This window comes from Thunnus maccoyii, chromosome 3, assembly GCF_910596095.1.
Source record: "Thunnus maccoyii chromosome 3, fThuMac1.1, whole genome shotgun sequence".
Lineage (NCBI taxonomy): Eukaryota > Metazoa > Chordata > Actinopteri > Scombriformes > Scombridae > Thunnus > Thunnus maccoyii.
Window position 1 is genome coordinate 7,192,053 of NC_056535.1, and position 15,980 is coordinate 7,208,032.

General features: G+C 41.8%; 1 protein-coding gene across 1 annotated transcript in view; it reads left to right on the plus strand.

Moving 5' to 3' along the window:
• foxp1b (forkhead box P1b) overlaps window positions 1-15,581 on the plus strand; it is a 154,552-nt gene extending 138,971 nt beyond the window's left edge. The window contains exons 13-21 of the mRNA XM_042405728.1: window positions 2,373-2,460; window positions 3,781-3,864; window positions 8,307-8,511; window positions 8,716-8,792; window positions 9,503-9,604; window positions 10,884-11,005; window positions 11,862-11,931; window positions 12,146-12,312; window positions 14,971-15,581. Coding sequence (XP_042261662.1) covers window positions 2,373-2,460; window positions 3,781-3,864; window positions 8,307-8,511; window positions 8,716-8,792; window positions 9,503-9,604; window positions 10,884-11,005; window positions 11,862-11,931; window positions 12,146-12,312; window positions 14,971-15,115 — 1,060 coding nt within the window. The 3' untranslated portion in view covers window positions 15,116-15,581. The remainder of the gene's footprint in view (window positions 1-2,372; window positions 2,461-3,780; window positions 3,865-8,306; window positions 8,512-8,715; window positions 8,793-9,502; window positions 9,605-10,883; window positions 11,006-11,861; window positions 11,932-12,145; window positions 12,313-14,970) is intronic.
• Window positions 15,582-15,980: the final 399 nt, after the last annotated feature.

The following is a 15,980-nucleotide window of genomic DNA, read 5'->3' on the forward strand; positions in this document are numbered from 1 at the left end:
TGTCTGCTGAAACCACAAGAACTCCTCTTTCACACCTCAGTACATTCCAGTAATTGTTTATGAGTTATATTAAGTCTTATCACTACAAACCACTAAATAAACAACACAAGCAACATCAAATTAATTAATGTAAATTTAAAAAAAATAAAACAAGTTGTATGTTTGAAAAACTTACTTAGACTAAACCTACAATATAAATGCAAACATAAAATTAATTTTAATAGCCCAAATGATTTGAAATATGCCTCAGAAATTTGTAATGCATTTTAAATGTAAAAGCTACTGTAAAGATGTGTGCATTTAATTTAAAATTCCTAACCAACAGTTAAGAAGATAAACCATCCACAGGGACAGCCTTAAGCTCTGGGTCCAGTCTATATAATTAGAAATTGTAAAAGAAAAAAATTGTAGGCAAACTAACTGATATGTAAAAAGCCGACTGTTGCAGGAATGTCTATTTAACTTGTTTTATTGTGGTAATTTACATTAGGGACTGTCATCCTGCCAGAGAGCTTTTAAAAGTGCCTTCATTTGAAGTCCAGAAAGTGACACATGCCAACGTTCATAGTCTCTCTCGATGTCAATTCCCCGTATCCCCTGCTCCCGTGTCCAGACACTCCTCTCAAGGCTGCATTAGGGCCATTTGAATATTTCATTTCCTATTAATTATGCACTGTGACTCTCCATGTCATTAGAAGAAATAAAGTGGAATGTAACAAAGGATGAAAAGAAGCAGGGCACATGTCTCCTATGAACAGAGAAATTCCAAAGCTGCTCACGTAGGCCACCCTTCATTGAAAATTCAGTCTGTGCCAGTTAAATTGAAGTTGAAACGTCTTTACCTATTATTTTCTTCTTTGAAATTTAGTAAGATGTCCTGAAATGTTTACCAGTTTCATTTTCCAGCCTACTTAATTAAATGGGCATTTATTTGACTCAAACAAATGGAAAGCTCAGAGAAGTCTGAATTGATTTCAGCGAGGGGGTTATTGGCCACGCTTTCTTTAAATATGCCTTTTTAATTTCTTTTTCACCACAATAATTAACTTCAAGTGCTGAATGTATATCACAGTCATTTTGAAAAATGTATTATCAAAACACAATAGGAAGACCTGAACGGGGGGAAGAGACCACATTTCCCATAAAGATTTAAATCATTTACCTCAAGGTTGAAAACACCGCAGCTGAACAGAAACCTTCACATTTCGAGCAGAACACTATCAATTTTCCTTCCCCTCACATCTGTCTGTTTTCTGAGTGTATGTGTGGTGTTTAATGCACAAATGTGTTGTCTGTACGTAAAGCAATGGCATCAAATTTATTGGGCTATCATAACGCCATAATGACAACACTGTGCCTTCACAGGTTGACTCTGGCTATTTTTGATTTGCAGTAAATGACAGAAAAAGTGCATTTGAAAAGCCAGGCGCGTTACACACCTCTCTCCCATCTGCTGGCGCCACTGTGTGCACACAGAGACATGCCTGGTGACAGTGACCTACATGGTCACCGAAGATGTGATATAATTTATGATATATATAATATATTGGATCCATTAGCGAGCATAATGAAGTAGTGAAATGAAAGGGTATTTGTGAAATCAGTTCAAACATCCTGCTCGGATTATGATTAAATGATTAATGAAATGCCCCTGCATAAGCATTTTCAAACAGTAATTCATGCGGCGGCTGATAAAATTCCTCCAATCATATTTCCTTCACTCGTGAACCTTATCTCCACCATTTTATATAAATCACAGAAAAAACCCTGTCTGCTGCCCGGCGAGCTACTTATTTAGATTAGTTATAAACGTACAGGAAAAGAGAACATCTTCGCCGTATAAAATAATCACGCATAATTATATCCATAATTCAAGTTGGTGACAGATCCCATCTCCTCGCCCTGTTGTCCCCGGCTTTATTTGAATTCTCTTAATTTTATTGACACAATTAATAGAAAAAACACCCAAAAGAGGGCAAATCCGACCAGGCAAAGTGAAGCTGCAATGAGAAGAAATGATATCAGGGCAAGGAGTCCAAACTAAAATTCTTTTAATCATTCCTCTTATCTGTGTGCTGTAGGTGGAGCAGACATGACTGTCATAAAATATTAAGTGCCATTCTTGTATGTTAAAATAATAATATAATAATAATATTTCTTCTGGTTCTTGAGACGTTGCATGTTTAAGCTGTGCATAGTATTTACCTAAATGTTACCACATATTCTCTATGCATTGTGCTTTATTCAATTGCCACATTGCGTCATTAAAGCAGACATCACAGGACTTTGTTTCTTACATCTAAGAGGCTACAGAAGGTGAAAGCCAAACTGATATCAGCTTTTTTGTGTGTTCTCTGTTTTTTGTTTTCCAGGCATCTTAACAATGAGCATGCCCTTGATGACAGGAGCACGGCCCAGTGTCGGGTGCAAATGCAGGTCGTACAACAGCTGGAGCTGCAGGTATTGTCTCAGCGTTTGTTTTGGCCCAAATATTTATGTGTCTTCTTCTCCTGACACTTCCGCAGTGTCTGCCGAACCCCTCCCTGCCTGTCTGATATCAGCCATGGGGTCACACATGGAGGGGGGCAGCAGAATGAAATAATTTTGTACATTTGCAAGTAACTAGTCATTAAAAATGTGTTATGTATGCATGACAGCCAGGAAAAGATATATGAAGGGCCCGGGGCTAAGTAGAGAAGATAATTACATTTTGAATTTTACTGGGTTTTAAAGTTATTTATGACTTTTAACTGTTTAGCACCAACAATAAAACACTTGGTGAAATGACTCGGCAGCGTAGTGTGGACGGGAGCTCAATGTTGAGTGAGTTAAAGGAACAGCAAGATTATTGTTGCCCACCGCACGCAGAAAACTGTTGATAATCAGTGATTCTAATACCGTGTCTTCTATGAGTGGTCTTTCTCTGCAAGAAAGAAAAATATGCACGTGGACATTAAGAGTGCACTTATGGAAAAAGACATGGTTCACTGTCATTCCATTAAGGGGACTTTGTAATGGCGAGCGAGTCCTAAGTGTGTCTGTGTGACAGTGGTGGGCTACATGGTGAGCATGACCACTATGCTAATGTAAGGTTGCTCTTGTTTATTAGCATTTATAAAACGAACCATAACATCAAACTATTTTTTTCATTAATTGCTGGCTGCTAGAGTTTCTAAGCAAATATTAGCAAGGATCAAATGTAATGTATTCCAGATTTTGTGCAATATTCACATCACATGTTACCCATGTAGTACTCCAAAAATGACTGATTATGAATATAAAACAGTTGTGGTTTACAGAATGTTAACCTTAAACAATGAGAGTTCAGTTGCTCAAACATTACACCATACCAACGTCCTGTTATTTCCGCTCTGGTGGTGTATTATCCAGAGAGATGGAGCGAAGGTTTATCAGACACAGACTTCCTCTGCATGCAGCCTATCACCATAATTTAAGCTGGCAGCTAAGACAGCGCTGAGTTTCAGACAGGTAGAAGGGGCCTGGGCTTGTTATTGGCTATGAGATGCAGTATATTTTAACCTTGAATTGGAGTAGTTAGATTGTCTGAAGTGGAGAGCTGTTGACAGCTTCCAAAAGCATTTTGAAAACAAATAATTACACAATCCCAAGAGCAAAAATATCGATTTGTTCAAACACACTCATTGTGAACCGTGCCTTCACTGCAAAGGGATGTATGGAATTAATATTTGTAAAGAAATAGATTTTTTTTCAGTGTGTGTGTTCATGAAAAATGTAATGTGTTCTCCTTCTTCATTACAGCTAGCAAAAGATAAAGAGCGTCTGCAAGCTATGATGACGCACCTTCATGTCAAGTCCACGGAGCCCAAAGCCACCCCACAGCCGGTGAGCAGCAACCCTGTCATACGTCTCTCTTGTCCCTCCCCCATCCTTTTGTTTGTCCTAATTGGCACACATGTATTCATTAGTCCATTCCTCCATCTTCTTATTTATCTGCTAAATAAAAACAGCTGTTGTCTTGAGGGAGACAGTAAATATTGTTTGGACCACATTTGCTGACATCCGAGATTCAATTTGGTGTCTGTGATGGACTGGATGCACTCTGTAACAGCCCCCATCTCAGCTTCAGAGAACCAGTGCCTGTTTGAGCAAACAGAAAAGATGGGAAAGCACAGGAAAATAGGCATAATAATTAATAACAGCAAATAATAGATATTATATTTTATAGATAGATTATTTATTATATTATTATTAATGCTTTTAAAAGCAAAGTTACAAAGTGCTTTCCTGTCAGATAACATAGGATCAGATAAGAAACATTTATTAAAACACCAACAACAAATTCATACGAATGCATGTCAAATAATCAAAAAAAGAAAGGAAAATAATGCTAAATCTTTAACAATACTTCTATTGAAGTAATAAACGAAAGTGTTGAAAAGTGTGTTATTTTAAGATGTTGTTGATCAATTGATATATTGATAGAAGATATTGCTTAGTGATCTAGAAAGAACATTGCTGAGGTGATTGCTAGATGATGTCAAAATGTGGTATTCCAAAATATAGGAGGTGAAAGCACCTGCTGGTTTTGATTTTAATATGGATTTTATTGTAGATGATAAGAGATGCTTCCCTGGGGACTTTTTAATCCTCATTTAGGGTTAAAGAGTTGTCAGGAATTACCCTCAGCCATCTTTTTAAAGTATTTGGTAAAATCTCATCTCAACATAGGCTAATATTGGGTCATGGTCTAACTTCTTTCAGTCGGGCATTCAGAAGAAAAAGAAAACGTAATTTGACTTTCTTTTTTTTTTTGATGCATTAACATCTCAACAGAATTTGTGATTTTAGTTTAAGTTGTAGTTTTAACTTAAATGTTATTTAAATGGAGTTTGGCATCCAAGTCAACACCAGAATTTGTGATTGAACCTCTGTTCACCAGAGAGTGAACAAAGGTCATTTAGTAAAAATTATGATCTTGCAGGATTGTTTTGAGTATATGTTATACACTGGTGATTGACCAGAATTTGTTTCAGGTATACACCTGAAATTGTGAAATAAATAAACAGATCAATTTATTATCTTTGTGACACATTCCAAAGATCATGCTTATCACTCTTAATATATGTCATGCCATAAACCCTACTGCTTAATCCCTATCCTATAGGGGCAAGGGCTTAACATATGGCATTTTAGTGTCTGCTCTGCACTGTTTTGTCATGTTTAAGAAGGGGCCTCAGCACCATATTTCAGTCTGCATGACAGTTCATTCAGACAGCCAAATGTGAAAAGATCATTTTCCTGCAGGGCGTGAATTAGAAATCACACATGCACACATGCACACAAATGCACAATATACATGCAGGAGTCCTGTCTCTCAACACATTGTGCAGCTTGGATCATTTATTTACAGTCAGAGAGGTGGCTATTGACGTGCAGAGGCTGCATGTGTGCTCCACACAGCGCAGCCAGTCAACATAAAGCGCCTGGAGATGTCGAACGACAATAGGCTGTCTGTTAAAGCTGTGCATGTGTCACACACACTGATTGTGTAGATTAGAGTGCAAAACGAGGGCTCTGACACAGGGACATTTGTATATGAAAAGTGGTAGGGGCGGGAGATAGCATCTTGAGTTCGCTACCTCTCCTCTCTCCCTGGGGCCTGTGAGAATGGCTGTGTCAGAGCTCAGCGTTAACACTCTCAAGGGGGCAAGCTGGGATTTTTATTCAAATAAATAGACTCCTATTCTCCAGTGCCGCTTTGCCTGCTGCGAGCTGCTATGAAATGCTATGATAAATATGTCTGGCTTTGGCTGGGTGAGTGGAGGACTTACACAGGTCAGGGCCCATGGCCCCACTGAAGCTTTAGTGAGATTGCAGCATCAGATGTGGCCACCAAAAAAAACCTCCTCTGAGCAGATGCAGAATGAAACAATTCTCAGAGCTGACGGGCGATACAACCACTCTGAAGAAACATTTGTGTTCTTCCAGTAATTGCTAGTTATGCTTTTCTGCTGTTCTGTGCTGTTGCATATAATAAAGTCATGTATAAGTAGCCAACCGTCATAGCAAAGGAGCTCAGATGAATTTGCTGGTATACATTTAGTTATAATTAAAGACAAACAAACTGACACTGTGCATGCACGACGTCAAATGAATAGGATTCATTTTATTCTTCTGAGGTGGATAAGGGTGGGGGGGGGGGAGATCAAAATAAAATGTGCCATTACCAATGCGTGTTTCTGTGTGTGTATGCCTGTGTATGTGTGTGTTTGTATTTGCCTGTGTATGTGTGTGTGTGTGTGTGTGTGTGTGTGTGTGGGTGGGTGTCTGCACTCGGTGTCACTAAGCATTCTTGTCAGAAATCTGACCTTTTACGCCATACATAATTAAGGAGGGACTTTTTGTTTATTTTCTTTAGCAGCTTGCCGAGTCAAAGCCAGTATAATTAGATCACCAATTACCATTTAATTAATTTCAGTCTGAAGTCTCATTTTGTCTAGGCACTGGAGTGAGCCCAAATGGTGAGGCAAACAAAGGCAAGGCTATTACCAGCCTGTCTGGCCCATTGTTGAAGCCTCTCTGTGTTTATGGCCAGGGAATATGGATGAAACATGAAACAAAGCCTGCTAATCCACAGGAAGAGAAGTCAACACCACAGCCCCATTCTATTGATAGCATTGTGTCAGAAACACACTAACCCAAGTGTGATTTATTTTGTTCAAGATTTAGAATAACATGTCTTCTGCTACTGTTGTAAGGATTGTAGTCTACATTTTTGCATCCTAGCAGTAATCCAAATTATTTGGGCAGACTGTGCCAAAAGGCAGAGTTCAGCCTCCTCAAATATAAATAGACATTGTGAGGACTTGGACACATTTGTTAAAAATGGGAGAATAAGAAAAAACAAATGTCACACATTTTTGTGAGAGCAGTTTGCAAATTAATCATTTCAAAATGCCAAATACATTAATAGATAATAGAATAAAATAAAATAAAATTAAAATCTCCCCTGCCACAATATTATTATGCAAGTTCCATGTCTACACTAAATTATGGAGATATAGATATCTATATTATACCTGTTGGTCATGAGTGTTAATTATGTGATTGGGAATTTGGTGGAATGTGTTTTTGTGTTAAAAAAATGTTCCCTTTCACCTCTGATTCACCATCGCCTCCACACCATTATCAGCAGAAATTAAGACATCTGATCCCACTGCTGTAATCAACAAATGATGTCAAAGATGTGATCTGTTCTGCCCATACTGTGTCTCTTTCTTCAGCTCGCTATTTCTCTCTCTGTGTATTTTTTCCTCTTTCTTATTCTCACAGTCTGAAGTCATGTTTAATTTGGAAACTGGCCTCCTTCTGCAAATTAGCAATTAGAACAATTTTGTGGGAATATGTATATGTGTCATTAGTTTTCCTGCCAATTAATAGCTGGAGCAGGGGTCAGGCTAGAATTTTCCACTTGACTGCAGCTCCAGGATGGAGGCTTGGCACTTGGCTCGCAGCCGCCACAGCTGCTGGAAGCCATGCTATACCTTTCGAGCACTTGCCATAATTAGTTTACCTTGTAGCTATTATCACTTAGATCCCTCCTTCTCCTTAGTCAGCCCAGCCCATCCACGCACACAGGCCTTAGTGGAAAAACCAAACATTCACACATACGGCTGTCCATGAAAATACTATGGAGCCATCTTTGCTGTGGCCATCGTGGCCCTGATGATAGAGGTCAGTCAGATACAATAGTTAATCATCAGATCACCTCCATGAGCAGCTCCTAATTAGCTCCTCACAATACAATTTCATCTTGTAATTAGCCCAGATTGGCTTCTTCCTCTGGCTACCTTATTAGTGGGGCTGCTCAGCGGTAGGTGAGAATCACACTGTCATTTTTCAGAGCTGTTCAGGCCGCCCATCTTCCCTTCCCTACTCAACCCTCACTGGTTACCATGCTGCGGACCCACAGTGAGAGGATGAAGTGGGGGTGTGTTGTCCAAGGAGGGACAAAAGATTAAACAAAGCCGCTGAAACAGAAAGCTGGGACGCGGGCCTGACACGGCAGTGAGAGAGAGGGAGGTAGGAGAGGGCTAAGCGTGAAGAATAGAGGAGGTGGAGAGTGGAGGAGCGGGGCTCCAGGGTTGTTTTCCAAACATTTAGCGAACGTTCATGGATCATCTCAGGGCCGCCTGCAATTAGAGGGGAGATATTCATAGTCTATGAGGCGTGTGAGACACGGGGGTAATTAGAGGACTAACTGAGCTCTTGTCTGTCTGTGTTTCTCTCTGTGTTTTGGTCGTGGTCTGGTTTCCTCTCCTCAGCTCAACTTGGTGTCCAACATCACATTGTCCAAGTCGGCCCCTGAGGCCTCTCCTCCTCTGAGCCTGCCCCAGACCCCCACCACACCCACAGCACCACTCACACCCCTCTCCCAGACTCACTCCGTCATCACAGCCAACAGCCTCCACAGCGTGGGCCCCATGCGACGGCGCTACTCAGAAAAGTACAACATGCCCATCTCTCCAGGTACTGCAGGATAAACATACGTAGTCACATGTACAAATACAGACATGGAACAGCACATTCATCTGCCCTGCTCAATAACTTACACTCTAACTACATATATATATATTTATATATACACACAGCCAAGTAATAACACCATAATGACGCTATTGTTGATCATTTTATCCCATGTTGACACAGTTTGTGTTTGTTTCCTGCATACAGATATCAGTCAGAACAAAGAGTTTTACATGAATGCAGATGTTAGACCGCCGTTCACGTACGCCTCACTAATAAGACAGGTAAGGATTCTACTTGTGAATGCACTCTTTGCTGCTTACAACCCTCATTATCCGTTTGATTTAGAGAATAGGACCTTCAACATCCCCCACCCCGCCTCATAGCAGGAAATACATCAGTTGTACATTCAGCTTTTTAGAAGGACACAAACTCCTTTTAGTTGCACTTTTTTCTCTGTTCATTCCTTGTTAAATTTCAAATGCAATTTAGACAGAGGAGCAGATTAACCATCTTCAAATGAGTGCAAGAATGCGTACGGGATTCAAAAAAACAGCCACAAATGACAATTGCATTTGATTAAGCATTTCAGTGGCTGTGATTATTACCAAATTCATTTCACACAACAGTAGGGATGAACCTGTTTTAAGATGGCCAGTCAATTATCGCTGGGCCACAGTAATCTGGGATCTCAGGAATTAATCTGAGCCGGCCATAATTGCTGCCCTGTAATCTGCCTGAGAAATGTTTTCGCTTGCCCTTCATCTACACCCACAAAAGAAAATATATTCAAATCTGCCGTTTTGAATGAAAAGTGCAGGAGACTTGCATAAACAGAGTAAAGAGTACACTTTGCAGTGACAGTTTCTTTCCTGTTGTCTGTGTCTTTCACGAGAGAACACACACAAAACTGCATGCCTCTTGTGAATTATTGATCATCTTGTGAAGGGAGCAAAATTTTAAATGTTTGTTTCTGTCACTGTTCCTCATCCAGGCAATCCTTGAATCTCCAGAAAAGCAGCTAACACTAAACGAAATCTACAACTGGTTCACACGAATGTTTGCATATTTTAGGCGCAACGCAGCGACGTGGAAGGTAATTTTGCTGTTCCTTCTGACTTTGTCAAACCAGTACCAGAAAAAAGGGAGACATTGTGTTGATGTTAGGGAGAATTAAATGATAGCCAGGCATAATACCTCTATAAATGAACCTCTACCCAAATGCATAACAATACACCACTTATTCTGTCCAAATGAACCACCCATTAAACAAACATATGAACCACATAGAAAAACCAAGGAGATGAATATGTGCATTCTTGTAAAAAAGGAAAAAATGAGAGACAGAGAGCGAAGAAAAAAGAAAAAAACAATCTCCCTGTAATATGTGGGGATGTTCTGGTGGTGGGTGGCATTAGTTTAACATAGCAGTGCTCTGCCAGTGACTCCTGGCTGAGCCCCTCACACTCACTTCAGAAGGGAACACTCTGTTTTCCACCAAGCCACAAATGTGCACGTACACACACACACACAAAGAAAAAGAAAACAAAACAACAACCTAAAAAACAGAAATGACTGGAGTCAGAGAGAGTAAGATTTGAATGAGAAAGACATTGATGAAGCACTGAAAGCCTCTCCTAAGCCTTAGCTGATCTGCCACATGGAGCTGGAAGAGACCTAACACACACACACACACACACACACACACACACACACACACCTCCAACACCACCATTACTCTGCTCCACCCCCGTCCTCCATCAGGTTACACACTTACTGACAGCCCCTCCATAGGGGCACATTGGTGTTATAAACACTGGATTCCACAACTCTCTCTCTCTCTCTCTCTCTCTCTCTCTCTCTCTCTCTCTCTCAACACACACACACACACACCTACTATATGCACATGCACTCAGCATAGCTCCTGGAATAACAAAGGGATGATGTATGCAGGTCTACTTTCATGCCTAAATGATTTGGACTGGACCCTGGATTTAAATTTCAATAGCTCTTTTTTTACTGTCAAAATGACCAGAAACTTTTCTGCAAATAAAAATCTAGTGTTCTACATCACACTCATTACTTTTATTACTGACTGATCAGAAATCACAGCTTTTGAATGATAGAAAAGAGATGTCACTAACACAGGATTATTGCCATGGAAACTAGGAAATATTTATGTGTTGTTCAAGTCATTTGAAACTTCAGGATCAGTTACTGCCAATAATATTCTGGTTTATTTATTGTTTTCCTTCAGGTTTCATCCAGTGGCTGTCAAAATATTTCTTCTTTGTAATGACATTTTCCCATGAAGACATGTTTACTGTACTGATAGCAACCTTTTCTTTCTCTCTTTGTTTTTACACCAACTGCAGAATGCAGTCCGGCATAATCTTAGTCTTCACAAGTGTTTTGTGCGAGTAGAAAACGTAAAAGGGGCTGTGTGGACAGTCGACGAACTAGAGTTCCAAAAGAGACGGCCTCAAAAGATCAGTGGGTAGGTTTGGACTTTTGAGCCCTGGCTAGCGTCTGTCTCACCGTTGACTGATGGGAAGAGGCTGCTGCTGCTGCTGTTGCTGCTCCATCTCATTGTCTGTGTGCCATAACGTCCAAAGTCCCTGCTTGCTTTGGCGTGCCTCCCCTTCATGCTTGTAGAAGCCTTTTGGTGATGCATCACAACCAACAATGGCTTACGCTTATTTTCATTTTGATCTTCACCCTCTCCCCTCCTCCCTGTGTCTGTCTGTGTGTCCGTCCTCTGTGCTGTCGATCACTGCATCTGCATCTGGCTGTCCCTGCTGGTTTGCTTTCCCAGGGTGCCATTCGCACCAACCTTTCCCTGCATAAGTGCTTTGTGAGAGTAGAGGATGAGTTTGGGTCCTTTTGGACTGTTGATGATGAGGAGTTTAAGCGCGGCCGCCACATACAGCGAGGCCGCCCTCGGAAATACGCCGCTGATGAGAACTTTGATGAGCTGCTCGTACAGTAAGCACTTCCGCCTGCGCCTGCAAACTCCAGAGGCAAAACCCCACCTGCATGCTCCCTCCCTCGGTGTTGCCATCATGCTTTTTGTGTTAAGCTCTTCACCCATCATGCTTTCACAAGATCTGCCTCCATCAACCTATTCTTCTCTTCATGAAATGCAAAGTGTTGAAGATAGTTGTGTGGTATTGTCAAGTGATTGAACATCTTAGAACTAAAGCCTTAATATCCACATTACTACACCAGTTAATGTATTTAGTACTTATACAAAGTGCATTGATTTCTTTTTAGGAAATATAATACTGTAGCTCAGGAATGCTTGCTAGGTGAGACATGAGTCTGTGGTTGTAATTCAATTTTTCTGTTTGCAGAAGTCCAGCCTTAGTGAAGAACATTCAGACCAGCTTGGGCTATGGTCCGACCCTCTCTGCTGCCTTCCAGGTAAAAATAAAATGTGACCTCATCTTCAGCTGCCTCACTCAGAACTCCAAAAAATAATAAAAAAAATAAAAGTCTGTCTCCGACTCATATGCCGGGTCACTTAGTCTTTGTTTTTCGTGGGGATGTACTGGTATGAAAAGAGTGATGGGCAACTGAGAAAATGCTGACAACTCTCTTCCGTTTCACATTTAATGCTTCGGGCTTTGCTTTTCAGGCTTCAATGGCAGAAAACAACATACCTCTATACACTACTGCTTCTATTGGAAGTCCCACCCTCAACTCCCTGGCCAACGCCATCCGCGAGGAGATGAATGGAGCGATGGACCATGGAAACAGCAACGGCAGTGACAGCAGCCCGGGACGCTCGCCTCTGCCAGCTATGTGAGTGGCACACAAGCTTTCTATCTCCACCACAGTCTGTCTAAGAAAAAAAGTTTCAGCTGCTTACTCCCCTGAGACAGCAACACTGCAAATAGATGTAGACAGAAAAAAATGTCCCTGCCCACCCAAAATGCACTAAAATTACCTAACACATGGCATTAGATGAAAAGGAAACAATGCCATAGAGGACAATAAATAAAGGGATGATATTGGAGTGGTGTGTGGGGTCATGGCCAGAGCTGTGGCTGGCCTCCCTGTAGAAAAGGAAACTCCACCTTTTAGAGGCTTCCATCACCAGACCGGCAGAGAAGAAAAGACCGGAGCCCTTCTGTTATTTTAACAGCAAGTTTATGAACTCCCCTTTATGTGTCCTGCTGTCTGCTGAGTCTCGCCATAATCAGCATTCCAATTTGTTAAAATATTTACAAAATGCCAGAACACGAAGTGACAGAGCTGTTGGCTCCGACACGGTGAAACATGAGCTGCAACACATTCAGAAACGCCTCGGAGCCGTTGAAAGAAAAACAACACAAAAGCATAATTAGTCTGGAGGACATCATCCAAGATTCTCATGTAGGAAAGTTGCGGTCGGCCTGGAAACCGCAGCTCCCCATTCACTTGTTGTATAGGAGTGTCTGCTAAGTTGTTTGAAGCCTAAAATAATACAGCACACGCTGCATCGTTTCCAGATGTGGGGGCAGACCACCGATGTGCAGCACGGGTAGACTCAGGGATGGCCTCCTGAAATGTCTGAGCTTGGGGGAAATTCTGCCTGAAAACAAAAAAAAAGGTGCAGTAATGAGCTCCTGGCCAAATGGAGGAAAGTGCCATCCCTAATCACTGTGAACATAGCTCTGAGCATGGCTGTGGAACAGGAAAGGCAGAGACAGGATGGGTGTGCTGGCCTAAAGGCAGCCTGCTTCTCCCTCTGCCCCTCTGCTTCTATCTTTAGGCTGATAGAGCTCACAAACTCTTTTTCCATAATTATGTGTATAAGCTTTATACAAGTACAAAATGAGTTAAATCTATGTTCTTTTGCTTTTAAATAACTTTATTCTCTTATTAACAAAACATACCCAGTGTTTCATGTCTATGGATTGAGCATTAATGTTAAATACGGTAGCAGTAAGTGTATATTCCATCAGTGGAAGTCTCCTCATGTTCAGGCAAGAAGCCATAACCCAGCACATTCAAAAGTATCATTGTTTTTCTGTGATGCTTTGGCTCGCGCTGTTCCTAATACAAGTTCATCATCGCTGTTAACTGTGTAACAACATGTGTTTTCCACATGTGCCAGTGCACTGCTGGTTGACAGGACGCAGCTTTTTAATACTGCGAGGAAACCAGAGCACTTCTCTTAAACAGCCAGACAAGACTCAGGTATCCAGAGAAGGCTAATTATAAGCAAAGTGTAGAATCAGCATGCAGTTCAATAGCATAATAATAACAATTTCATGTCTGCCCTGCAGCCACAGAGTCAGTCCTGAGGCAACGGCACTTGTGGAGTTACTTTGATGTGAAAATGATAGAAAAGCTGACTTTACTTTTTCCCCTTTTTATAATTTACACCAAAATATGTCAGCTCATTAGCATATGAGAGTCTCCATCACAATAGTTGCAAATCACACAAGACATCCTGGTGTGAATAAATCAAATGTGGGCTTTGGTGATGAAGAATGTGCCAGTTGTCCCTTGTTGTTATAGTAAATGAGCCTGGTGCCTCATCCTGACACCGCTCTACCTCCACTACAGCAGGCTGGCACCGCAGGTTAGAGCGGCAAGTCCCCTGCAGCTGCTCATAATGTTTTTTTTTTTTTCCTTTCTGCCACAGCCAGGCCTGCTCTCCCCCTGTGCTTTATTCCTGCTCTGTTTCTGTAATGAGAAATTTGGCAGATCTCATCTCTTTAGTGGCTCTTTTGCCCAGGCTGTGAGCTGGGGGGGTTCATGTTTTTGCCTTGTTTACAAGTGACAGCGTTATTATTCTCATAAGGGCTCTGTTTCTTATCACAGTGTTGTGCCGAGTGCGCCGCTGCAGCTCTCCTCGCGCGCCTTTCCTGCCAGCGCTTTTCTTCCCTTATTGACACTTGGTTGAAAATATGCATTAATTCTGGAGTTTAAAGCATGTATGGCGGTGTCTGGTCGCTGTGTTTGCTTGAAGTTGATTAATGATAGAAGCCGGCTCAGGGTCGTCCTCTGGAGACCCGCCTCACAGGTTGTGCATGTTAACGAGCAGGAAGGGGAACACACAGCGCGCCGCTGATCCTCCACCACCAGGAGGCTGACAACGGCAGCCCACTCGCTCCACAGAGTCCATTCTCTCCTATCCTCATCTCACGTTGTTAATCTTCCTCATTTATCAATTCTAAGTGAATACCCTGTTGTCGGTTGCCATGAAAATAAAAAGCCTGCAGCTTTGCTGGGATTGGAATACCTCAAAAGAAAGCTGAAATTATCATCAGCACCAGTGAGGCCCCCAGTCACAGCCTCACTGAAGCCAGACATTTGTTTTTGTTCCCCTGTTTCTTTCTTTATAAACAGAATCAGCACAGGTCTGTTTTGTGCCTGCATGTGTGAAAGGTTATTGAAAAAAAAAAGGATATAATAAAGTTAAGAATAACTGGAGCGCATCTACATTTTTACACTTTTCTCCTGTTCCAGGCATCACATCAGCGTTAAGGAGGAACCACTGGACCCCGATGACCACGAAGGGCCCCTCTCCCTGGTAACGACTGCCAATCACAGTCCGGATTTCGATCACCACAGAGATTACGACGACGACCAGGGCCATGATGACATGCTGTAAGGCTAGCGCCGCCCTCCTGGCCTCAGAGGCAGAGGCAGTCTTGGTCATCTGGGAGACAGAAACGCTCCGCAGATAACAAACACTGAACTGCAGTCTCAGCCACTGATGACAGCTCTCAAATGTCTCCAAGTAACTTTTTAGTGCCATTACAAAACATAGCAAGAACACACAGAATACGCCCCGCATGAGGGTTCCTTTTTTTTCTCGATTACTTTCTACTTTTGATTTAAGTAAAGCTTAAAAACAAACTTTATTTCTACTCATGTGTCGGATGGACTTGTTTGGTACGCGGCGACGTGTTCGTGGTCAGAGGTTGGGAGGCCAGAACGGGCGGGGACCCTCGCCGTGCGGCCAGGACGGACTGCACGCAGCGGACTGCAGAGGGGTCGTGTCTCTCCCCCTCCCCCCTCCTCTCTCTCTCTCCCTCCCTCCCTGAAGACACACACATCTGACCACAAACTCAAGAGAGAGAGAGAATGACTGACATTTAATTTACACCGTGTGTGTGCGTGTGTGTGTGTGTGTGAGGGAGAGCGAGTGCGGACTTCTGTTCATTGTCACTGCCTTCAACACTTTGCATTGGTTTGATTCCATCTATGGTGGGAGGGATGTTGGGATTTTTTGGGGTGTATTTTTAGGGGGGTAAGAGGCTATAAAATATCAACATAATGTGTCTTTCCATCATTCAATGCTGTAATTGATGTTGCATCTTTTTTCTTTTTTTTTCTTTTTTTTCCTTTTATTTTATTTTTTTGTCTTTAAACTGATCAGACCTCATGCCCATGCTGTGGAGATTCTGTGTGGTCAGCACTTGATGATGAATGTTTATGATTTCCTTTCATGTTGTTCTTTAAAACACACACAT